At 38.8% G+C, this 26,435-nt stretch overlaps 1 protein-coding gene across 2 annotated transcripts; it reads left to right on the plus strand.

Annotated features, from left to right (window-relative positions):
* Positions 1–1,020: 1,020 nt before the first annotated feature.
* sec24a (SEC24 homolog A, COPII coat complex component) lies at positions 1,021–24,460 on the plus strand. 2 transcript variants are annotated; one of them, XM_030746049.1, is made up of 24 exons: positions 1,021–1,401; positions 4,534–5,142; positions 9,252–9,437; positions 9,639–9,716; positions 10,242–10,304; positions 10,882–11,045; positions 11,445–11,632; positions 11,865–11,967; positions 13,689–13,815; positions 14,203–14,312; positions 14,674–14,786; positions 15,821–15,939; positions 16,304–16,359; positions 16,454–16,660; positions 17,215–17,338; positions 17,574–17,732; positions 18,547–18,720; positions 19,109–19,219; positions 21,344–21,519; positions 21,784–21,921; positions 22,128–22,232; positions 22,761–22,853; positions 23,008–23,111; positions 23,867–24,460. In XM_030746049.1, the coding sequence occupies exons 1-24, from the start codon at positions 1,341–1,343 to the stop codon at positions 23,979–23,981; spliced, it is 3,483 nt and encodes a 1,160-aa protein (XP_030601909.1). In that variant the 5' UTR covers positions 1,021–1,340; the 3' UTR covers positions 23,982–24,460. The 2 variants fall into 2 exon arrangements, with proteins under 2 accessions (XP_030601909.1, XP_030601911.1); XM_030746051.1 differs by lacking the exon at positions 9,639–9,716.
* Positions 24,461–26,435: the final 1,975 nt, after the last annotated feature.

Genomic DNA, 26,435 nt, shown 5'->3' on the forward strand with positions numbered 1-26,435 from the left:
GAACTGAGTGATAGAAAATCTCCATAATTTTGCTGCACACACTGAAGGATCTCATCTTCCTTAGGAAACTGAGCCTGCTCATCCTTTTTTGTATTAATCCTCTATGTTGGTCTTTCAGTTCAGTTCAAGCTGTTGTTGACATGGATGCCCAGCATATTAACATCCTGTCTCAGGATAGACACGAGTAATTACTGTGCTGATCATTTGAAATTTATAGGATCAGTTTAAGAGATATTTTACATCCAACAATTTTTTTATTTTATTTTATATTATAAGGACAAAACATATAGGCTGTGCATACAAATACATGTCAAATACCAGAGAAAAAAGAATAAGAAAAGTAATAAATCATAGTGAATTGCCTTCTTATTCTTGAGGTCTTGGTGCCACATTTATGTATTTCTTGACAAAAATGTTCAAAGATTGGTTTAGAATCCATCCGTCTGTTCTTATTAATATAGAATTTCCCTAATGATCAAAAACAGTTATACACATACATATTGCTTTTGTCTTTCTTATCACTTTCAAAACAACCATGCTGGATTTGTGCCCAGTTGCATGCAAGGACAAAACAAATGGCTCAGAATTTGCAGAACTCATTATAATGTTTAATGTCAAGTCGAAATCTGTCCAGCGTATTTTGTCTGATTAATCTAAAACAAAAAGTTAAATAAAACTTTCATTTAACTTGTTTGCATGAAGTTGAAGCGTATTCCCAAATAACCGCGTTTTGTGTCTAGTTGTTTTTACAGTGAAGGCCAAAAGAATCTACCAAGGGACAAACTATGGCATGTTCTTTTATTGCTTTAACGCAGAGTTAGACAGAATTTCATTATGTTAGTTAAAGCACAGCAGGTTTTATTTCCCATTCAAATAAATGAGCAGCTTCTCCTAAAAAGCATAGTGATCGCACACGGAGTGGCTGATGTTTCCAGTACACTGGAAAATCCTGTGCACCAGAGGAAATGCCACGTGTACATACTGCGCATGCCCGACAACTTTACGTTGATCCTGCTGGGTGATCCCAGCTTCCGGTGAAAGAGGAGAAGTGTCTCATACGATTACTCTGACCAGGCCCATCGTTACTCACCCGTAGATAGCCGAACGGGTTTTTTTGATAATAGCGATGGGCTTGTGATCGTCCACAAGTCACCTAATCAACTTTTTTGAGAAAGTAGGAGACGTCGCCGCGGACGCCGTTTTGAGCAGGCGACGCACCGTCAGAGCTACAGGTTTAAACGTTACCCGCGACTGTCAGCCAGCTAGTTAGCCAGCTAAAGACGCAGCTAGCTTTTCGCCAACCAAGCACCTCTAAATTAGATCCTGGTGTCTGTTTCAAGATGTCAACTGCGGGGTTCAACTCTCAGAATGGGACAGGGACAGGGCAGGCGTACGCGAATGGTGAGTAACTTTTATTAAGTACATTTAGTTCAAGACGGAGTAGCTAACAGCTAACTGGCTTTCGGTAGTCACTAGCGAGCACTAGCGGCACTTATTGGAGCTTGTGTCTGTTGCTAGCTGTTAGCTGACTGACTTGCTTGGTAACGCTGTAACGTGAGGTAGCCAAGTAAAGGCGAGTTGTCAGGTGTAGAGCTGCTGTTAATCTTGACCTGTGTGGTACCTTGGTGACTTAAGATGACTAAAATAGTTTCTATCTTTAAGGTACGCTACCTATACGTATTTAGCCAGTGTGTGCTACTTTTCCTTTGTCGAGGTGGCAATCCAACAGGTTGATCGAGTGGTCATCAGGGACAGTAAAATTACGAAGACAGGTGCTCAACTGTCCCCACCTCTCTCCACACAACCTAATAAATAAAATTCGAGCTAATCGATAACTTAGCATTTAATTGTTTCCTTTCATGTTGCTCGATTAGCCAGAACTTCTGACCACCATAACTTGTATTTTCTAAGCACATTTCTTTGTTGTTGTTTTTGCTGTGTAGTTTTAGTTGCAGTGAATAATTCCATTGGCTTATTTACTAGTTAATTCGCTGTTGTGCAATACGGATTTTCAGATGGCATAAAAGCTCTGGCTTGTTTGCGTCCTACGTTTTTCTGTGTATGTGGCCCATTGGAGACCATCCAGATACGTTAAATACGAGCTTTCTCCAGCCTGGAGCAGTTAAATGTCTCAATTTAAGATTGTTCATGAGTGCTTATGTGACATTTTGCAATCAAATAAATGTGATACCTGAATTAGCTTTCTTGTACTATGTAGATAAGGCAATAGCATCCCTAGGTCATAATGCCTCAACTCCTTTTCAAAAGTTGATGAGCACATGTGATCTGGGTCATTTTAATATAGCATTTTCTTTTTCTTTTTTTTAAATTGCAATTAATTTTAAAAATGCAATATTGCAAAAATAAATGATACAAATTTCAGTGAAACAGCAACTAAAAGGACAGAAAAACTGAAAAATATTAAATACAGAAACCACCAATATAAAAATGGAACAAAACATAACAGGGGTCAACCGGAATAGGTAGAAACCAACACAAATAAAAACATTGAAATGAGGGCACAGTCTGTCTCAACAGCTTTTTTTGTTGTTGACGTTGTTGACATTATAGTCTTAATCTCTAACTGTTTCTTCTTAAAAGCATGAAAGTGAAGTTTTAGCTGGCAGATTTACAGTTTCTAACAATAAAAACAAAAGCTGGGTAATAATAATTCTTAACCTAGGTTAACTTTATGTGAATAAAAAATTAAAGCAACACAATATGCTTCTATATATCAGGTATAATTGTGACAAATAATGAGTGAACAGAAATATCTTTGTATGATGCTAACCATCATGTACAAAGACTAAAGGCAACTATACAGAACCTGCTCATTACAAACACCCACATAAGCACGCAGGTCAGGGAGTTATATTTTCTTCCATATCATTATCATATACCCAGTTATTGTTGAAGCCAAATGCTGCAGTGGAATAGACTCAAAAGGCTTTCCTGACTGCCTTACTAGTTTTTAAGTTAACGATGAATTAAAGAATTTGACATCTGTGTTCTGCACTCTCTCTCTCTCTCTCTCTCTCTCTCTCTCTCTCTCTCTGTATCTGTGGGTCATTCGAATGTCTTTATGCTGTTTGTAGACAGCTTTACTGGCAGCACAGGGTTGAAAATGTGAAGATACTTTGGTAATGATTTCATTAGATCACTTACTTTTGGGACATTCTCCCATTTAAACTGGAATTATCAGTTTTATGTTTAGAGTTAAATTGTTCCAGTACATTAACAGAGGCTCACTATTCAAACCTGCAGTTATAAAACGGTCGTTAATGCTGCTTTGGTTATCTTAACTGTTATAATATACATTTACACCCTCAAATCAAGAATCACATGGGTTTTATTTTACCACTCTTTAAGCTAACTTCCTTTTTGTGTTTTACCAGTCAATGGGTTTTTTTTTTGTTTGTTTGTTTTTTTTAATTGGCTGAAAGGTTTGATACAACATTAGGCACTTTCTGATTGGACAAGACCAGTAAGAGGCAAGAGCCAAGCTTCAGGTCTCAGAATTTTCCTGCTCTTAGAAAGGACAAAGATTTGAGCTGGATTATGTTCCTTCATCTGTGTTGCAAAGAGTTGTTTTCTAATCCCTTTTCACTCTGCTGACTTAGCTCTGCTGCCAGTCATGTAGTAAAGGACTAAGTGGATAGTAGTGAATCTGCTTGCATTACATAATCATTTAGGCCACAAACAACATCACATTGATGCTGCAGTTTAAAGCACTCATGCGGGTGTGGTTGTTCTTTAGGTAATGTTTATACTTCTTTCTTTCCTCTTTCCTAACTTTTTATTTAGAATTGACTTCTGTTTTCTGCTATTAGCAAGATCTTGCATCACTTACTGTTATTAATATTTGACACTCTTGAAATTGAGAAGTTGGTGCCAAATGTCTAGCCTGGTATCTGCACAATATACACAGCATTTTAATGGTGCACAAGTGTCAGCTTTTATCACTTCTGCGTTCAGTAAGTAAGCCCAAAACCCACTGTCACTGAGGGCAAATCACAGTGAATTAAATCCAAGTAAAGAGATTACTCCCCTGGGCTGTCAGTTCATCGGTCATTTGGTGCATCCATGCAGTTTTCACTGCCAGGACTGTGCCATCTGTTTTTGATATAAAAACATTTAAACTGAGTGAATTGCATTAATTAAAAGCCACTTGAATCTCAAACAGCTCCTGGTGTGGAATCCATAACATTGCTGGTTACATCTGTCTGTAAAGCTAATGGCTTTATTCCTTTTTACCTGAAGGCTAACTTTCAGATTAATTCTTATCAAGCATGAGAAGACTTTTATTCAAACAGTTGCAGTCCTTGTGAAAATATTGGGATTTGGTACAAAAGGAGTAGTCCGTTATTTCTTTTCCCTAAACAAAATAGCTGAACTAAAGAGTTTTTATTAGAATGAAACTGACTTATAAAATGATAATTAAGTGATTTACTTTTCTGATTTTAATTTCTCAAAGAGGGATATTTTGACAAAAATTCATTAACATTTCAGTATTTATCTTCTTCTTGTCTCCAGGTCCATCACAGAATCCAGTTGCCCTGCAGCAGCCACCGGGGGTTAGTTATGGGATGACTCATCAACCAACATACAATCCAATGCAGGCCAAAGCTCCCGCACCCCCTGGCCCTGGACTTTACCCTGCTGGGCCATACCAGCCTGTTCCCCCAGTTAGCTCATATCAACCAGGCCCACCACCCACTTCCTACCCATCCTCTCCAGGCCATCCGCTGTTGCCCAGACCTCCAATGGGTGGTCATCCATCTCATACCCCCCCTCAGTCTGCCAGCCCCAGCCCTGGTCCTAGAATTCCTCCTGGACAGGCAACACCCCCGCCTCCTGCTGTGTCTTCTAGTAGCTACTACCCCAACCCTCAGCAGCCCATGGCTCCAACATGGCAGTACAACACACCTACCCCACCACTGGGGCCAGCCACTTCCATTAGTGCACCTCCAGTGGGACCTGTGGCAAATCATGTGAATCCAGCTGCAAGCTTATCAGGGCCATCCCCACCATCATCATCAGCTTACAGCTCAGGACCACCACCGCCCAGCATCTCCCACAGCGCCACCCAACCCCCAGGCCCAGGGATGCCTCCCACCTCTCGGCACGGATATACTCAGCCAGGTAAGAACATGAAGTCTTACAACAAAGATGCGCTAAGTGTTTCCCACATATAGACTTTACTTGGTCAGGAAGTTGGGCATATTGTCAGATAGAATGAAATTTCATTTTCAAGAAAGACAAAATTACACAGATGTGAGGCAACAATTCTTAGTTATTGCAAATGAAACCATAATGATGCTTGCTGTCCTTGAGTCAAATCAGTAAATTGATTAATCATCCTGTCAGGTTTCTATGAAAGCAGTGAACTTTAGCCAATTATTTTTGATGCTATTATTGCCTATTTAATTTTAAAATACACACTGTAGTGCTTTTTTTTTTTTTTTTTTTGCTGTTTCCTTCCTGTATCTTTTTTGTGACATGATTGCTTTAATTTTTCCCTGTCATTGTCTTCTTTCATTGACATGTGTTAGAGATATGCATATCTAGAATGCTGATATGTTGGAGCTGGACGTTGCCCTCTGTTCCTACACTGAACATGTTGGCCGGCTGTGGCCTCTGGCTCCCTCCCAAGTACAGACACTCATTTAGTCTGAATACAAAGTTCAAATAAGAACTATATAGTTTCTTACACTGAACATAATTTGGCTTTCAGAACAAATTTTACTTTACTGCAGCCTGTGGTGGTAGAATGATGTGTGAATTAATGGCTTCCACTGGTGATATTAAACAGTTGCACTCAGTTGTATCTCAATATTCTAGTTATATTTTAATTTCCTTTGAGTGTTAAGGGTAGCCCGCAGTTAGCTCATGGTGGCAACAGAAAACCACTCATAAAGGTTCTCAATAACAGGAAGTAGATTTGTTATATGATTTGAGCGTCACAGAAATTGGCTGAGTAATTTGTGACCACAGAGCCAGAATGATTTCATAAAGCATTTTGTAATTTAACATAGATTTTTTTTTTTTTTGGTCTATTTTTAGTGCAGTACTTGCAGAGGTCGTGCAGAGACACCATCAGAACTAGGTGTTATCATCTTATTATTAAAATCTTATCTGTTTATTTGTTTAAATTTTCTTGAGCAAAACATTTTAGTAACTTTGAGAATTTTAGTAACTGTGAGAACTATGCAAAAGAACAAAATTTAATGGGAAACGTTTTTCAGGTGCATTTGTCTATTTATGCTTTTACTATATAAATCAATTATTAGATATTATTGTTAGCTGCATATTGGGGAAAAGGGCATTATTTAGGCCTGTATTTAGTTTAAAGGGGGGGAAACGGGCAAGATATAAGATTGTAGTTTTTGTTCTCTTGATTTGCTACAGTCTGCAAAAGCGATCCTGTCTGGTATAGTAGCCTTCATTGTTGCCAGGCTATTACTTGTGATATATAACCTACCAGCTAGTGCTGTGGGTGGGATATTGCTTGAGACTAAGGACTGGTGACTAAAGATGGAAAGCGAGGCAGCCTTTTCAGACCCAACATGTATTTTTAAATTCATTTATTTTATCACACATCTGCTGAATATTAGATCCATTAACTGACCAGGCCAACCCCTAGCCAGTCCTCACTGACAAGCTGCATTTTAACTTTCCATTAAGGATGAATATTATTAAGATTTCCTTCATATAGGTCTGCTTGTTAATCTCGTTTACTGACCAGTTTCTTGTAGTGGAGAAAAGCAGGATGACACAGGTTTTCAGCATCAATGCAACTATTGTATTATCTCCCACAGTTTGGAAAGAAAGCTCTGCTTTGCAGTGTGAACTGTTGAAAAACCAGTGCAGTGTTAATAAAAGGAATTGCGATTTGAGGTACAGTAATCCCTCGCTACTTCGCGGTTCGCTTTTTGCGGACTCGCTGTTTCGCGGGTTTTCAATCAATATTAGTGTAAAATATTTATTGCGGTATTTTCGCTGTTTCGTGGGTTTTTGCGGTACTCGTTCTTCACATACATAGTACGTGTTGTAAAGTAATGTATATATTTGGTGTATAAGTGTGTGGGGAGGGTTTATAAAAACTTAAAATAGTGTATAACTACTAAAATAATGTATAACTATTAAAATAAATATAGCGTCCCTACTTCGCGGATTTTCACTTATCGCGGGTGGTCCTGGAACGTAACACCCGCGATAAGTGAGGGATTACTGTATATGATTCCAGTGGATTTGATTTAGTACTGGTTATCAAGTGGAGAGCTGTACAGCATACACACATATGGGCAGAATACATCATGGCATCATGTTACAGCTCTCAGCTGATCACAAAACATCTGTCCTTTTGTACTGCATACTTTAACCTTGAATGCCATGATCTGATGGTCTTGTCGAATAGAATAGAATGCCTTTATTGTCAGTATACAGGATGTACAATGAGATTGGAGGTGACCATTTCAGTTGTTCCCATTAAGCTAAATGACACAGTTTTGACACACATCATCATTATAATAACTCAATTGTATTTTAATCAGTCTCTTAATCAGTCTTAATTTTGTGATGCAGGTCAGAGACAAAATTCCTATTCACTATTATGACCAAGTTTTTGTTCATAATTGGTGTCTGTGAATTTTTATATTTTCTTAATTCACTGAGGAAAGCACCTACTCTACAGCAGTAAAGCCTTTAGAGTATGCCATATTAATTCAAAAAATCAACTGCCTCTAACAGAAAGTTCTTGGTTCAAACAGGGAGCCAGAGCTGTTGTAAAGCAGGTAGCACTGTTTACCAAATTGGTGGAGTTTTTTTTTTTTTTTTACAATTCTTTATTTTCAAAGTTTTTGTTAATACAAAATAAATAAATAAATATATATTTGTCTTTGTCATATCCACACCATCTTAGCAATCCTACCACGTCCTTTAAATTGTTATATTGTATTGTCTTGTTCCATAATTTAAGAGATAAAATTATAAATGGATTTTTCAAACTTTCTATTCTGTCTGATCTAATCTTTTCACCAATTAATTCTTGAATTGGATATTCATTTGTTGTTGCTTCTTCAATTTCTTTCCATTTGGCAAAATAATTTGAGTTACATAGACACACAAGTGGTCTCAATTGTGCAGCTACATATTAGTCTTTAAGAGATGGGAGTGCCATTCCTCCCTTATTTTTGGATAATTGTAGATTTTGATACTTAATTCTCGGTCTTTTACCCTGCCAGATGTAACGTGAGATTAATCTGTCCCATTCCCGAAATTGTTGGTCTGGCATTTCTATAGAGAGCAATTGAAATAGGTAAAGTAGCCGAGGTAATATATTCATTTGAACTGACTGGATTCTGGATCCAAAGCCAAGAAGAGGAATGGCACTCCATTGTTGTACATCTTCTTTAGTAGTTTTGTTTAATGGTGCGTAGTTATGAGAGTAAAAATGTTTTAAATCTTTAGATATTGTAACTCCAAGATATTTCATCTTAGTAGCTCCCCAATTTAGTGGGTATCTATCAGACATGAGTCCACCAAATTGGTAGAGTTTAACTTAATTCTGCATAATGTATGGCTCTTTGCTTTCTTTGTCCAAGTGAGAAAGCAAACATTGCACACCCTTAGTATACAAGCTTAACAAACTGTATAATTAACAAAAAGTAAACATACTTGCTGCCTTTGGTGATCAGTAAGTTCATCAAGAAGTGTTTGTTTGAGTACAGACAGTCCTGAACTAGCTGAACTACAGATAAATGACCCGTGCCCTGAGGTTAGCTTGCTGTAGGTTAGTAGCGCCACCAGCTGTTGTCACTACTGCCTGGAGCTTAATGTAACAGCACTCTCTGTGATGTCTCATATCTGTCTTGTACATGATATGTGGTAACACAGCGGAGTTGTTGTACATGGACTGTAACCTTGACATAATTTTAGAAGTGATAACTGACTAGCTGAGAGCTGTAACATGATGTCACAGGGATGTTGGAAGATAACTCACAGCTGACATGCCAAAGAAAAAAAGCAACTTTGGTTTCTGTTGATTTAGTCATTTATTAAAGAAAAGATAAAAAAAAAATACTCACTGATTCCAGCTTTTTAATTTGAAAGACTTGCTGCTCTTCTTTCTAAGAAATTGGGAAAATCATTGCTCACTAATTTTTCACATTTTATATGCTAAGTGACTTAACTACTGATTAATCCTAGAATGGGGGTAATCATAACAAATTACTGGTTATGTTCTTCTGCAGGTGTTGCACCTCCACCAATGAATCCCATGGCTCCCCACACATACCAAGGCCAGCCGAGCAGGCCTGCTTATGGGACTTCACTTACAGGCCCACCACCTTCAGGCCCACCACCAACAATGAAACCCACACCGCCTCCCACTGGACCCCCAGTGGCTAATGCCACACCTCCACCACCTAAAGCAGATGGTAAGTGTAGTGGTTTTAAAAATCTGAGCTTTCCTAAAAACACAGAGCCCAGGGGCACTGGAATAAATATTAAACTGTTTATTCCCACAGATGTGTTAATCATGATATCCAGTAACTGTATATCCTTTCCTATAAGCCAATGTTTGTTTGTTATTAATTCTGATCACCTTCCATTGTTTCCCTCCTTCCACTACATGCCAGCTCAGTGCGGGGACGTTGTTAACAGCACTCTTTCCCCCACTGATCCAGACAGCCAGGAAGGGGATATTGAATGTCCAGGTGTGGCAAAATCAGTTTTCAGCTGTTAGATGTTGTCAGTGCTGTGGTGTCAGTCCTGTCTCATCTGTGCGTTTTTTTCCTTGTGTCTATGGATGCACTATCAGCACATACTGAGCTCTCATCTGATGGTTTTACAGAACAATGCATACAGTAAGAAAGCTAGTCTAGAGCTATTACACCAGGTGCTGTAATTGTGTTCATTTTACTGGGTATCTTTTTTTTTGGGTACTAAACTGCACATCCATGGAAACAATCATTTCCTTTTAGTAGTTTGTTTTGTGTTTCAGTCATCTAGCCTCACCATGTCTCCCATGTGGCTCAACTTCTAAATCTTAAAATCACCGAAGTACAAATAGTTCCTAAAAACATCTTTAGTTTCTATAATTTGCATCATTAGTATTGCCATCCTTTTGACCCCTCTTATGTCTGCTTTTGCTTTGCAGTTTATTTTGTTCCATCTTTGTTTGTGGTTAGAAAAATGTTGCTTAAATTATTCATACCATGTCTGTGTTTGCTTTGAAACAGGAGCTGTGGCTGGCAATGGCCCACAAGCACCAAACAGCTATAATCATCTTGACAACAAAATGGGTAAGGCTGTTTTGTGTCACTTATTTGATTCTGTGCACACACAATCACATTTGCAGTTTTGCAAAAGCCTCTTGTAGTTTTTGATAAAGGTGAGGCATTTCTACATTTTATTGTACAATCTTTGTTGCAAAACTTGAATCCCAGCCAGTATTTTTATGTACAAATTACTAAATATTAACTCTCCTACCATGACTGTCAGTTCTGATGCACGGTCTTTTATTTTTTTCCTTCAGTTTCAAGGATGAGTTTTGGAATAAGTAATATACTTTTTATATCATCAGCAAATCCCATGAAAAGAACAAAATCAACAATAAACAAGTTGTGCTAACAGGCATTGTTTGTGTAGACAAAGCCTAAGTAGCTTATGCCTCTAAAAACTCATTTATAAGACAAACCCTTTCAAACCTTCATTAGCACAAAATATTGCCTCTGGTTTTTATTTTAAGTCAGTGCGTAATATGCCTTGCTGCTTTAAGTACCTGTCAGCCACAGAGCTTCCCTTTTTTCCCCCTGCTATCCACTTGGTATAATTTCTCATATAAATCTTGTGCTTTTTATGACCCTGTTTCTTCCATAGCTGGTCCGACTCCGACTGGACCGCCCGGTCGGCACTTGGGTCACTACCCGTCCCTCCCTCCTGGGTACCAGAACACCTCAGCTCCACACGCCACCCCTCCCATGCACCCTGCGATGCAAGCCGCCACGCAGCCTTACACTCAAGCACCTCAGCCATACCAGCAGGTGAGCAGAAGGTTACAGCCCAGTGTGGTGTAATGTTAGAACACTTTGCATATGCTGTTTGCTTGCTTGTTTGTCACGCACATCCACAGGCATGCAAAACACGTGCTGGTAATATGGAAAGGTGAATTACCAACACCGGTTTGCGTTATTCATTGTGGCACATGCTTACATTTTTTTATAGAATTAAAGATCCTCAACAGAATTTTCAGTGCAGTATAGTAAAGGACTTTTGAGGGGCCAGTTTGTTTGCAGCCACAGCTGTTACCAGTTTTAAGTGAGTTTTATTTTAAGATAAAAAATTTGGGACAAGATATTGAATGCCTGTGGACTTCAAAATTGTGACAAGTAAATATTATTAAACATTTAGGCTTAATATTAGTTCATTTTTTCATCTTTCAGCCACCTGGTGGCCCAGGGCCAGCTCAGCTGAGCCCATCATTAGCAGCCATGAGCCTCCAGTCCAGCACCCCGGAGGCCCTGAGAGTAGTCAACCTCCTGCAAGAAAGGAACCTGCTGCCACCAACCCCAATCCCTGCCCCGACACCCTGCCTCACCCAGGACCTGCAGAAACTCAACTGCAGCCCAGAGTGAGTCACAATGGACTAATTTTGCATGTTGTTGCATTTCTTGTCTTTCATTTGATTGTGTTATTAGTCCATAAAGCTAATATTACCATGATTGATATCTGTTTAGTTTTTGTGTATTTAAACTCAAAATTATGAAGTAATTAAGAAATACTGCAGCTATAGTGGGACATTAATTATATTGCTGTTGTGCACACAGCCTAAACTTTGAATTTGTCCTTGTGTGTCCCTCCAGAGTTTTTCGCTGTACACTGACCAGCATCCCTCAGACCCAGTCTCTGCTCAATAAAGCCAAGATGCCGTTGGGCCTGCTGCTTCACCCCTTCAAAGACCTCTCGGTAATGTGTCAATTTAATATTTAATGTTAACTCTCAGCCAGTTTAAACTGGGTCAGTTACTGCAGCAGCTTCCTCTGAGAACCTAACCTGCTAGCGTGCAGATTTTCTTCAACAAACGCCAAGTCTCTCTTGTTTATGTCAAAGCAGAGAACATTAATTACATGTCAGGAAATCACTACAGTCCCCATTGCAGATTTGTTACCCGGAGCCAAGATTTACTAACATTGCCACTTTTATTGTCAGTCCTCAGTGTGAGGGAAGAGGCAGTGATTTTTGCCTCCCATTTAAATAGTTAAACATTTGATATTGATATGGAGACAAATTAGTCTCAAATATGTGTAATCTTCAGCATATATTAATTATAGGTTATTTTAGAGTGTGTTATATGGTTTCTAGTCAAGGGGTGCCAAGGTGTTTTTGTCTGTTTAGAAAAAAGTCCATTCATTTTGAAATGACACTGGACTACACCCAAAACTCAGATGTCCCAGTTTCCCCCCCAGGAATTGAAAGTACCGTGCCTTTGGAGCTTTGCATGAAGCTAAGAGCGTGAAGAGTCTCAAAACCTTGTACACACATTTACAATCTGTATGTAAATGAAACAATGTCTCAAGTATCTGTTCAATTTGTACACACAGGAAACTTTTTAAAAATGAAAATGATAAATCTGTAAATCTGAAATTTAACATTTGTGTATAAATGATTGACATTGATACCGCCTGGGATGTGCTTACTTGTAAAACACTTCAGAAAACTATTTCAGAATCAGAAGGTTTTATTGCCATATGGGTGAGCATTAGGAAATTGCTGCGGTACTTCATGCTTACATAAAAAACAATAAGTATAAAAACTATAAGACAATGTTACAAATATACAAATTACAAATATACAGAGGTATTAGAACTATTAGAACTATTTTTAAACGGTTTTAAATGTGTGTGGACTGGAATACACATTGCATGCCAAAATTACACACAAATCATTTGTACACATATATAAATCTTAGTTTTCATTTGTATATCATGTAATATACATTTGTTACAATTTTGAAACTAATTTATATCCATATATTACTATCATAGCTATGTCATATGGAGAGCCCTTGCAGTCAGCACTGGATCACCCATTGAGAAAAAGTCTCTACTGAATAAAATGTAAAGTGTTTGTAAAATTAAAAATGTAACGTAAATGTAAAGTTATTTCTGCTGCTTCAGCTCAGGTTCCTTTATTGCTGCATTTACTGCTTCTTTCTGGCTTCTTATTTATATGTAGACCTGTGACAGGTAGTTCAGTAAATGAAATCTCCACAAAAAATGTTAATTATTGAATCTCATACTGATTCTTACTGATACTTTTAAACATTTAAGCCATTTTTATGTGGTGTTATCCTCATATAACATCAACGTATAACAGCTATGTTATCTTTATAAAAATAGATGAGCTGCATCAAATTTGTGCTCGTTGAACAGGCTCATCCTCGTAGTTGTTTATTTCCCAGTAGGATTTGACTTAATACACTCCTGGGCAAAATCTATCACAGCGACTTAGGTTTATGTTCTGTTAATTGAGGACACAAATTCCAGAGACGTTTCACAGTTTGGACGGCAACAAGAAAAGTCTTTATTGAAATGCCATTTAAAATGAGCTGCAAACAAGATGATGTGTTTGCCTTGTGGCACTTCTCCCACACAAGTTGATTCTCTTCTTTGTTTTTATAAATGCAGCAACTTCCTGTTGTGACATCCAGCACCATTGTAAGGTGTCGGTCCTGCAGAACCTACATCAACCCCTTTGTGTCTTTCCTGGACCAGAGAAGGTGGAAGTGCAACCTGTGTTATCGGGTTAATGATGGTAAGAAAGGAGAGGGAGGGATAAATGAGATGGCAGCATCTGAAAGAGCTGCTGTCTATGAGCACTCTGGAGGCTTTTGACAAGAGTCGAAATGAATGCAGCATTTCTATTAAGCGGAATATGGAAAGAACGACAGAGAAAAGTGTTAAATTATATTAAAAACGTATTGTGCAGCCCTCACCAGATCACTCTTAAACACAAATTTTAATCTCAAAGGCTTTTTTTTTTTCAAAGATTAGGTGCAAAAAAAAAAATGTCATCTACTTTGGAAAAAGGATTTTTGTTATGGTGTATATTGTTTCTTCTCTGGTCTTACCTATTCTCCACAGGTAGGAAATATTACTCAGTACTAAAGCCTCACTGGATGTTTTATGTGTTTGTGTGTAGTTCCAGAGGAGTTCATGTACAACCCAGTCAGCAGATCATATGGAGAACCACATAAAAGACCTGAAGTCCAAAATGCCACCATTGAGTTCATTGCTCCTTCAGAATACATGGTAGGTGTCAGCAATTTTAACCTTGCACCTGTCACCAGTTAACTGCACGCTGCTGTAAAAATTACATTTCCAGAGAGAGAGAGAATCAAAGAATCCTGATTTGAAATCAAATCTCCCCATTAAATGTCCCAATGTAACTGAAGGTGGATGCTGATGACTTTATGTATATGATCTGAATGCATTAAGTTTTGTATATATACACACATACACTCTAAATATTAATATTATATACTAAAATAATACTATATACTAAATTAAGTTATGAGTATTGGAAATTGTGCAGTCATCTATGTATGTAATAATTTTGTCTTTTTTATTAGCCTTGCTTTAACTAGCTTGTGTTTGCCTTTATTTTATCCAGCTGAGGCCACCGCAGCCTGCTGTTTACCTCTTTGTTCTGGATGTATCCCACAATGCAGTGGAGACAGGCTACCTAAATGTGTTCTGTCAGTCACTGCTGGACAACATCAATTCGTATGTACAACATTTAATATTGAGTAATTAGAGACAAAACAGCCTTTTTAGAAGTAATGTTTTAGAGTACTTTTAAACTATATAGGGCTCATACACATTTCCAGCTGAGCTGATTAAGACCTAATGTGAATGGAAACCATGGAGACCAATATACTGAATATTTTTCACTGTGTTCGCTCAGCCATGGGTCAATGTAAGGATTTCTGCCAGACACTATAGAAATGTAGGGAAATATGTTTTTAAAATGAAAATTCAAATAATTTGTCTAGACCTAAAAATACTTTATATATTTTCATACATTCTCATTTCTTTGTAGTAAGTTTTATCTTTACAAAGCTACCCAGTGGGGTAAATTGGACGCAGGGTTCTAGCCAGAAAAAAAAATTCAGCCCGGTACATTTAAAGGGGCCGTGTTTAATAGGAAGCCTGAAATTGTCCTTTTGTGCTCCCCTTTTCCTCGTCTTCCCCCTCTCGTTCACGCTGGTTGCTAATTTTCTTTCTGTAGCCCCGCAAAATGAAGCGCGAATAGACCCACTGCAAGATCGCACGTTCATATTGTGAACAAAATTGACTGTGGTAGACTGCAAATCGCTGTGAAATAATACTATAGTGCAGCGATATAGTGAGAATGAAAAAAATCTGAGTCTGGTATTTGCGCCAGGTGATCAACCCCTGGCTAGAACCCTGGGACCTCCTGGCAGGCTGATTCTGACCACCTGTCCACATATTTGACATCCCTGCGTTAAATTGGTGGGTGACCTTGGAAGGAGCTAAACCAGCTTGTTTCAGATAGTGGATGGACTGAGGTGCTGCACCATGGCCCAGTATATATGCCAAGAAATTTGTATTTTGAATGTAAAGAGCTGGAAATTGGTGTAAGAAGTCAGAGTAAGAGTAATGTGCAGTAACATAGCATGTCTTAGTGCAAGGATCTTAAAATGGGTCTTTGCAAACTTGGATGAAAAAGGTAATTCCTGACACATAACGCAAGCTTTACTGAAGTAAGTGTGTGCGTGTGTGTTTGTGTGTCTTAGACTTCCAGGAGACTCACGGACAAAGGTAGGCTTCATCACCTTTGACAGCACCATCCACTTTTACAACCTCCAGGAGGGACTTTCCCAGCCTCAGATGCTAATCGTGTCTGACATAGAAGGTGAGACGCAGCTGACGGCAAAGGCCACACTTTCATTATCACAGCAACTTGACATCAGCTGTGTGCCAACTTACTGCAGGATTGTAGCACCAGCAAATGTATAAGGTCACAGACTGTCAGTAAACATGAATGCCATGTAGGCAAGTAGTATATAGTTATACTCCCCCCCCCCTTTTGTTTTTGGTGAAACTTTAAAAACTGTATCACATTAGTGATGGTGCAACCATAAAGTGATTTCGGTCTTAAAGAAATCACTTTATGGTTGCACTGCTGCTTTCTTTATGGTTATTAATAACTGCTGTTATATCATTGTGTGAATATGCTTCTTATATTTGTTTAGATAATTACATTTTGTTCTCCACAGATATCTTTTTACCAACACCAGACAGCCTTCTAGTAAACCTCAATGAATGCAAAGAGGTAAGAAATGCGCCTTTTATATTTATATCGTTCTTTGATTAATAGTGATAACGCCTCATAAGAATAAGACTTTTGTCCACCATTTGTTTTTCAGCTTGTGCAGGATCTGCTGAAGAGCTTGCCAAATTTATTTGAGAAGACGATGGAGACCCAGTCCGCCCTGGGTTCAGCTCTGCAAGCAGCCTTTAAGTTGTTGTCCCCCACTGGAGGACGCATGTCTGTGTTTCAGACTCAGCTGCCTAACCTCGGTGTGGGGGCACTGCAGTCAAGAGAGGACCCCAACCAGCGGGCATCTGCCAAGGTAAGATCTGTGAGAGTGTTTTGAATGGCATACAGCAGGATTAAATATAACCAACAGAGCCATTATATTACCAAATGGCCCTGTAGATATTTTTATAAAATAGAAATATAATATAAATAGAAATGTTGAATGTTTATACCTTTCATGTTCTTTCTGGCATAAATTAATATGAATAATTTTTTTCTAAAAGGGGAAAAAAACACCCCTTTACTTCACTTTATCAGAAATGGGTTTTAGTTAAGATGGAATACGAGGAAAATAAGTTGAAAAGCTTTTGCTGTAATGCTCTAAGAAAAAATCCAAGTGGGCTAATAATTATCAGTTGAGAACTGTATTAAACAAAGTTAGTCTTAATGACTGGTGTTACAAGTCAGTCATAGGTCAAAAATGGACTTAACTAATGTTTGACACCTGGTTTTAAAACTTTACAAACAAGGCAGAATAAAGGAATAAAGCTTTTCAACAACCTGTAAAAAATGTGTTTAACTTTAGACAGCTACTGAATTGTTGCTTACATTTGGATTTTGTGCTCATGTGATGTGCTTTCCCTGCAGGACATCCAGCACTTAGCCCCAGCGACAGACTTCTACAAGAAGCTGGCTCTGGACTGCTCCGGCCAGCAGGTGGCTGTTGATCTGTTCCTGCTCAGCGCTCAGTACTGTGACCTGGCATCTCTCGGTAAGTCTCAGCTGAGTGGATTGGAGAGGGAAAAGGAAGGTGCACTGGACCTTTTGCTGTTATTTTAATGTTGCTCAAGAATTATGTTTTATTGCTGGGTTTAAAAACCCCAACTGCTAAAAATGTTTGGGTAAAAAAGTTAATGTAAAAAGAAATTGTTAATCTGTTTTTTCAAAAAAAAAAAAAAAATCAAAGCTTTTTCTCTTCTCTTCTGTGACCTCTCGCTTTCTTGCAGGCTGTATATCCAGATATTCAGCAGGGAGCGTTTACTACTATCCATCCTACCACCACCAGCATAACCCAGCTCAGGTTGAGCGCTTCCAGAAGGATCTGAAGAGATATTTAACCAGGAAAATTGGTTTTGAGGCCGTCATGAGGATACGCTGCACCAAAGGTCTGTGGGCACAAAAGAGCTGGAGTTGACTGTGTTGAATAGAGATGAAGGTTACTGTTGCAAGATGTTTGTAAACCATTTGGAATTCTGCATTGATTATGCATAAAATGTAGTCAAATCATCATCCAAGTCACAATTGGGCAGCACACACTTGGGCTAATACTACACAAATAGTCATGGTTTTCACACTGAGATCATTTTCCGAAATCCTGGTTATTACAGAGAGTTCCAAAAGTTTTCCTTCCAGCTATAGATTCCCAAATGTGAGTCATAGAACTTGAAGTTTCTGTTTACATGTTTAATTTATTAGTAAAGGCTTTTTAATGTTTACTCAATTGTTATGTGGTGTGTAACACCGGGGTCTGCCTAGGGAGGTAAACTTAGTCATTAGTCAGATGATTTTGCTTTTTAAAATGATTAGTCTGACTAGTCTGCTTGTTTGTAGTTTTCCCAGATCTCTCCAGCTTTGGTGGGGTGTGTAAAGTTAGCGTGACCTACAGAGCCAAAATGGCCACTGACAATGACACAAGGTTGAAATATACCAGAAATTTCCTTTAAAGATTCTCTGCCCTGATAGTGTTCATCAAATTTATAACTCAAAAGATGTTTTACTCAATTTTTGCTGTGTTTATAAACAGTCCAGCCTTTGTTTCCCTTTGTTCATCATGGATATTTGACATAAAAGCTTAAACTTGCAGTCAATTATGGGAAAAAACAAACATACCTCCAGAGTCTGGGCACAGGAATGATTTCTGTTTGCTTTGGCTACCTTGATGCAGACTAATTTGAATTTTCTCTCTCCGTCTTTGCACAGGTCTGTCCATCCACACGTTCCACGGAAACTTCTTTGTGCGCTCCACAGATCTGTTGTCCCTCCCCAACGTCAACCCAGATGCTGGCTTTGCTGTTCAGATGTCCATCGAGGAAAACCTTGATGACATGCAGATTGTCTCTTTCCAGGCTGCACTTCTGTACACCTCCAGCAAAGGTACACACACGCTCACTTAGACAAGGCTGTTTTGTTCCTTCTTTTTTTGCAGAACAGTGTGCACTGTTAGACATTGTAAAATGGATACATTTACAGGTCATTTTCCAAATGGAAGCAACATCTATGGAATTATTATGTGATTTAAGATAGCACTACTCTGTATATTATCTGGTGAGAGGGCAGATGTGCTTTAAAATTCACTTTTTTTTTTATAATAGTGCAGTCAACAAGTGTAATTAGAACCTTGAAGTGTGATAGACTGACTTTTTTCCTTTTCTTGTCTCCTTGTTTTTTGGCTCTGCATCTGCCCTTTTTTGATGCTTTTTTGTTTGTCTGTTTTTTTGTTTGTTTGTTGGTTTGTTTAAATAACATGCTTTGTCCCTTACAGGAGAGAGGAGGATCCGCGTGCACACTTTGTGTCTTCCTGTGGTTAATTCTCTGTCAGATATCTTTGCTGGGGCAGATGTTCAAGCCATCACTGGGCTGTTGGCTTGCATGGGTACGTGCTGAACTTTTTTCTACAATAATAGAAAGATTTAGCTTTAGATTGTTTGACCATATGTTACCGCTAATAATTTTATTTGGTCAGTTTGCATGCATTTGAATGCATCCCTTATAGTTGTCGGCCTGATAGTTGTTATAAGTAGTTAGGTTATTTTTAAAGTAGTATCTAATAACTGTAATCAGAAATGTGAAAGTAATAGTATCAGAGATGAAAGGGTTTTGTCTTCACGCCAATAATAACCTTTCTAGATATGTGGTTACGTCACATAGGATAAGTATTTTGCGTGTGGGAGTGTGTATTTGTAAAATATGGATAAACTTGGATTTGTAGAAACCATAGCTAGGAAAATATTCTTCATTGTCACAGTTAATACTTAATTGGCTTGATGCTAAATCCTCGCAGGGTTTTCATCATCTTCGTTGTAATAAGCGCCACCGACAGATGGTGATGAGTGGCGACAGCTGTGGTTGCCTAGTAACCGTCCCATACTGAGCAGTCAGATCTGTACTGGCTCATCTGATATTAACTCAGAACAGATGCTGATATTATATGTTGCAGAAGAGTTCGTTTCATTTTAATCTTATAATAAAGATCAGGTGGAGGATTGTTTTTTTTTTTTTTTTTGTGTAATATACACTTACTGGAAATGCAGTCAGGATTGGACATGCCAGTTGTGAATGATTAGTATTTAAACTCAGTCATTCAATACAGAACTGTAATGTAATACTGATATCCTAAAAGATTTATACAGGCTAATTTTACACTAAGCTCTACTGGGAAAAACAAAATCACATATTCGCTTTAAGTGCTGTTTTCCAAGAATGAACATAATTTTTCATTTCAAATTCTCATCATATGGATTTCACTGAAAATTAATTTGGGAGTTGAGTTGTACCACTCACTGCATACAGTTCAGTCATTTATCAATGTTAAACATAACACCACCACCCCGAGGAAAAAGTTCCCCAAAACAATAAAATGTAAAATGCACACTGTTTCGCTCACCGTGTCACTACTGTTAGCATGAGGTGATTCCTGGACCTACAGAGGTTGCACAGGTAGCCCAACACCTGCAGGATGTCACATCAGTACATCCCATTGTACTTCACCCATTGGCTTAGTGGTGAAGCCGGCGACCACTTACATATGCCACGCTGTGGTGGGCAGCGTGGGTTTGAGTCCCAGCCTATCGCCAATCTGCCCGTGTGTCTTCCCCTGTATCTTCCCCCCATTTCCTGTCTCTCTCCACTGCCAATAAAAGCTGCTGTGGCCAAAAATGCAAAAAAAAAAACAAAAAACGTTGACCAAAGTGCTGCACATTAAAGTATATAGCCCCAAGAACTGCACTCACGGTTGCCTGAACTAAATTCAATAGAACACCCCTGAGATATTATGTTTCGGTCCATCCAGTGCTGCCAGGTTACTGTCCAGGAGCCCATTGGTCCAGATCTAGGAGGAGGCACACACACACACACACACACACACACACACACACACACACACACACACCCTGTGACATTGTCAGGTGTGGATACAAGCAATACATTGAATTCACAACAGTTTCCACTGAAATACTGTTACTTCCTAATTTCTGCAGGAACTTTCTGCTTACTATGAAGGAAAATAAGTTCCTACCATAAATATCCTCTAGGTATCAGTTTTGCTGTTAGTTGGATTAGACTAGCAGATAAAACCACATTCGATAGGATTATTTAGTGAGTCAGTTTTTGAAAATCGTAAGTTAGCACACAAATTTAGTTCACTGTCATTTATGGTAGAATGAAGCATTATGTTCTGTTTTAGATGAATTAGGTTTAAAATGTTAATGAAAACCTGAATAAAAAACATTGATCTTATTTATTTTTATTGATGGAGGTCTTAATCACAGATGTTTAATTTTGAACATGGTACAGGAACGCCAGCCTTTAGTTTCTAATATCAAACCTAAACTGTATGAATGTAATTTATATGAGACCTGACCATCATTTAAACTACTTGTGTATTTTGTTGTTTGTAGAGACAGCCCTACTAAATAATCACACATAGAGCTGCCTAAAAGAACAAGTTCTTATCCTCTGTCCTTCGTCTAAGTAACTGTAAACGTATCCCTCTTCACAGCTGTGGATCGTTCAGTGACAGCCAGTCTGAGTGATGCAAGAGATGCAATGACCAATGCTGCCATTGACTCGCTGATGTCTTACCGGCAGTCTGTGTTGACAGTCCAGCAGCCCGGCCTGCTGGCTCCGGCCTGCCTCAGACTCTTCCCGCTCTACATCCTCGCCCTGCTCAAACAGGTTAGCTGATTTTATTCTGATGCAGTCGTTATACAACAACTACATTGCCACTAATCTTTTCCACTGACTGATTTTCAAGTTCTCCCTGGACTTAAACTTACATATTTTTTTTTTTTTTTGCCTATGAGAATCAATTTATTTCATCCTCTTATGCTAAATTCAAAAATTGTAATGAACACTAAAACAAACTGACTCCCTCACTGAATACCCCACCATCACGCCATTATTGATGAAGTTTTGCGTGTTTGTGTGCGCGCTCTGCAGAAAGGCTTTAGGACAGGCACCAGCACCAGGCTGGATGACCGGGTGTTTGCCATGCTTCAGCTGAAGTACCAGCCACTGGCCTACGCCATGCTGATGATCCATCCTGCTCTGTACCGTGTCGACGACCTGACTGATGAGGTGAGGAGAATGACGTTTTCCTCCAGTGCGCATCAATCTTTTATTTATTTTAATGTGTTGTGCAGTTTTAAGATTGCACGACAGAACTAAAAACATTTTTTTTGGAAAGAGTTTGCTTGTTCTGGAGGGAACGCGATGGTGGCTTTCCTAATGTGTTTCGGTTTTCCTGTGTTACTAAGTGATCTTTTTTTTTTCTGCATCTTCAGGGTGCTTTGAACATCAATGAGCGGACCATCCCTCAGCCCAGACTGCTGCAGCTGTCTGTAGAGAAGCTCAGCAGGGAGGGAGCTTTCCTCATGGATGCTGGAACTGTATGTTTTCAAAATAAGCTCGTCGAATGTCTCAAATCTAATTGGATGCTAGGCAAAATAACAGCATGGCATTTTCCTCACTGAATGTCTCATTTAATATATTTGCTACATATTTACAGCAGGGCTAAAGATTCTTTAGGTGAAGCTTCTTTTTCTATCTGTATGTTAAAGGGTGGTAATAATAGCATAGTTTGAGAGAGAAATTAGAAATCGCTGAATTGTACATTTTGTATAACTTGTTCCTGTTCTCTGTGTGACTTATGCAAATGGGTAGCTCTGTGATGAAGCCTTATTCTAGCTTACTCCATGTCATTAAGCATTCTCCTCCATGCTGGATAATATTTTGTACACTCAACATTTTACATAATTGTATAGCCCAGTTTTAGATTAAAAACTTCAATATAAACTTTAGTTATACTCTCCCATACGTCAAGGAGGTTTTCAGCTCTTCAGTGACAGCTCTTGGTGCTGTAATGCACTTGCTTTTGAGTTGAAGGTATTTAAATACACCTTATTCTCCTCTAAAAGGTGATGTATTTGTGGATTGGACGAAACTGCCACCCCAACTTCCTCACACAAGTCCTAGGAGTTCCAAGCTATGCAGCCGTGCCTGATAATCTGGTAGGTTTTCTTAGTTTGGGTCAACTGCTCTTTCTCTGTACCAGGACTTTTCAAAACATGCAGTACAGCTACATTTCCAGCTCTTTAAGTATTGAATCTCTCCCACCCCACCCCCTTGCTAATGAGAAAAAAACTTGTTGCTGTCCTCTCACAGTATCTGCTCCCAGAACTGGATACTGCCGAGTCGCAGAGAACCAGAGCTTTCATTGGTTGGCTGAGAGATCAGAGGCCGTTCTTCCCCTCCCTGCATATCATCAGGTGGGACCTCACTGGGTATTAGAAAAGAATGAATGATGTTGCAAAAGCAAAATGTGTGCTCTTTGGTGGTCTAGCTAAGAACTGCTAGTAGATGAAATACATTGAAATACACTTGCCAGTGTTTAAGTATACAGTGCTGCACTGAAAACCACCTTGTATGCTTGGGTTGATGGCAAGTTGCCGCAGTTGCCCATAGTTTGCATGGCAGATGCTGACTATTCACTACGCAGTAGTGAGAGTAAGTGGTGAGTGTTTGCACACAAGTCAGCATGTCATGCAAACTACAGGTAACCAAAGCAAGCACAGGGTGGATTTTGATGCAGCACCCTCTTTGAGGCTAATTTCAACCAGCAGGCTCCAGAAACCACTCGCAGCCGGTCGGGAATACACGTTTCTCTCACGACCGGTGGTTCCTAGACGGTCAGTAAACAGGTCTCCAGCCCTGTGTGACCTTAGGCCTAAGCCCTAAACCAGTTTTGTAGTAGAGGCTTCAGCTCAAGCCAGATTATGTTAACAAAGGAAGGGGAAGATGAATAAAGCTATCTAACGGTGATGTATTTAAAATGTTTGCAGTTGTGTTATGTTGAAAGAAATGCACTCTAAAACTTAAACAGAGAAGAACAGAGGCTACGGTGAACATCAGAAGTGTTCAGTGTCTTAAATTGCACATCTTTAGCACCTGGATATCTAAGAGCAACCCCAACTGATGTCTTCTCATTTTGTTTTTCTTTCACAACCATTATGATGGGACTCAGGGACGAGAGCCAGCTGAAAGCCAGCTTTATGCAAAACATGATCGAGGACCGAACAGAGTCGGCCCTGTCGTACTACGAGTTCCTTCTCCACCTCCAACAGCAAATCTCCAAATAATCTTCAATGAGGCGGCAGAGACGAGGGAACACTGAAGCAAGGATGTGCATAGGTGTATGTGTGCGCGTATATATGTATATTGTGTGAGTGCGTGTATGTGTGCGAGTGAGCAGCAAAAGCAGTGAGACCGCACTCAAGGTTGCTGCTTGGTCCATCTTCCGCTGCGGTCCATCCCATCTCTGAGGAAAACCGGAGCTGAACTTACTTAAGGCATCAGCCCAATCATGTTATGTGACGAGGATGTGATAAGTAAATTGATTCTGATGCTTAGTGGGCACTTTTTAACCCTGCTGAAGAAAGCAAGAAATCCAGAATGATTATTGTGTCAATGATCGAACGAATCAGTGTTTATGCTCACAGAACAATGCTGTCTAACTGAGGCATCACTCAGAAACAGTGCAGGAAAACAGATGTGTGAAGTGTTTTTTTTTTTTTTGTTTGTTTGTTTGTTTTTTCCTTAGGTTCAAAAAAAAAAAAAAGCACAGTCATCTTTACTAATACGAGTCAAACGTATGTATGTACACTTAAGGCTAGTTTATAAGGAAAGGAGGAACTGGCGAAAATACTGTTTTGGGGTTTCGTTTTGGTTTTTTTTGGGTGTCACCTGGAGTATTTGTATACACAACACCTGAGCTCTAACAGCACTCTAATATCGTACCCGAAGGACAGAGTGTGTGCTTTTTATTTGACAGTCATTATACTCGTGTGTTGAACAAATGTGTAGACTCTGTTGGTTGAAACCCTGAATTTTAAGGGTGATTGAAGACGGATCAGCCTCGTTGCCGTCGCTGCCTCGAATGTTTGGATTTGGCAGTGGAAAGCTCCTCATCTTTTCTCTCTTTCTCTCTGGACATTCAGAACACCTCTGATGACATTGCTGTTCTGTTTGTTTAATTCTTTTTCTGATTGTTTAATTTATGAGACTCCCGATCTGATTAAATTCTATAATTGCCTTGTATGGGAACTCACTTTTTATTATTAAACTTCTGTTTAAATACAGACTCTATATATGAAATATTTTAATATAATAGGATATGGGAAATTCTTTAACACAGACATAACAAAGCCATTGTGATCTTTTAATCATGCTTATTGATACTTGTATATTAAAAGACTGCATTATAGAAAGGTAAAGAAATGCTGATGATTTTAGAATAACTAAGGTGAAATGACGCTAAGAAAATAAAATGTTGGGACTTTTTAAGTGTAGTTTGTGTTTTGGTGGGTGAACAGTGTTTATTCTGTGAAAGCAAAGACTACAAAACACAACATGGACCAATATAGTTTGAATCAAGATTTTTTTTTTTTTTTGGATTTGGTCTGATTTCATACAGTTTGTAATCTATGTATTATATCAACAAAATGTATTTAGGAGCAGACAAATATGTTTTGGTCTTCATGCACAAAATGTTTTTCATAAAAAATACTGATGAAAAAAAAAACAGCTTTGTTTTTGTACAGAATTATCTTGCAGAGGACTGGATGTGAGTCACATGACTAGTGCTAAAATGACACTGGTCATTGGTATGAAGAGATGAGTAAAGAGAAGTAATAATACCACTAATTTTTTACAATGACTTGTGACCACACCTGTCAACAAGAAAGGAATTTCATTCAACACCCCAAAAATAAATTTAATAAAAATTTTTACTTGACCTGTGACTTCTCTTTTGGCATGTAGTGACCAGATAAGTAGACCCCCACCGTGAGGTACAGTGAATAAACTCTCGATTTGAAGGACATGTTTCTGTCAGCCTTTTAAAAGCAGACTAATTCTAAGCTTTTAAACTGATCGAAGATTCGAGACGTTTATTGTCAAATATACTGCAAAACAGTGGTTATGCTGAGCAATGAAATTCTCACTGCGGGTTTCCTACACAAAATAAGGAAAACTAAAAGAATAAGCATATAAAAATAATAAAGCAAGTACGATATATACTAATGAAGGGTTGAGTGTATTCACAAAGTGCAGTTGGTATGTGTATGTGTACTATTAGAATGGTAAGACATTCAGAATGCATGAGTGTTATACAGGATTGTATTACATTGTGTGCAAAATTGCAAGTGCACAGGTCTGTACTGAGAATCACTACTTTGAGTTTGCCAAGCTCTCCACTGTGCATCTGCAAAGATTGCTGAGGATCTTGGAGGATAATCCAAATTTCCTCAGCTTCCTTAGGAAGAAGAGGCCCTGTTGAGCCTTCTTGACAATCTGCAGTGTGTTGTGGGTCCAGGTGACATTTTCACTGATGAAGGGCAGAGACTGACGTGTGAATTATTAGGTGTGACTTGAGTCTTAAGTGGAACCTGAATATTGGCTTTGTCCCACATTAGTCCCCTTCCACCCATTTTCTTCCACTTTACCATTTACACTCACATGCACACCTATGGGAAAGTTATAATCACCAGTTAAGCTGCAAGCCTTTGGACTGTGGGAGGAAACCACAGCAAGAA

Source organism: Archocentrus centrarchus, chromosome 14, assembly GCF_007364275.1.
Source record: "Archocentrus centrarchus isolate MPI-CPG fArcCen1 chromosome 14, fArcCen1, whole genome shotgun sequence".
In the NCBI taxonomy this organism is placed as follows: Eukaryota; Metazoa; Chordata; class Actinopteri; order Cichliformes; family Cichlidae; genus Archocentrus; species Archocentrus centrarchus.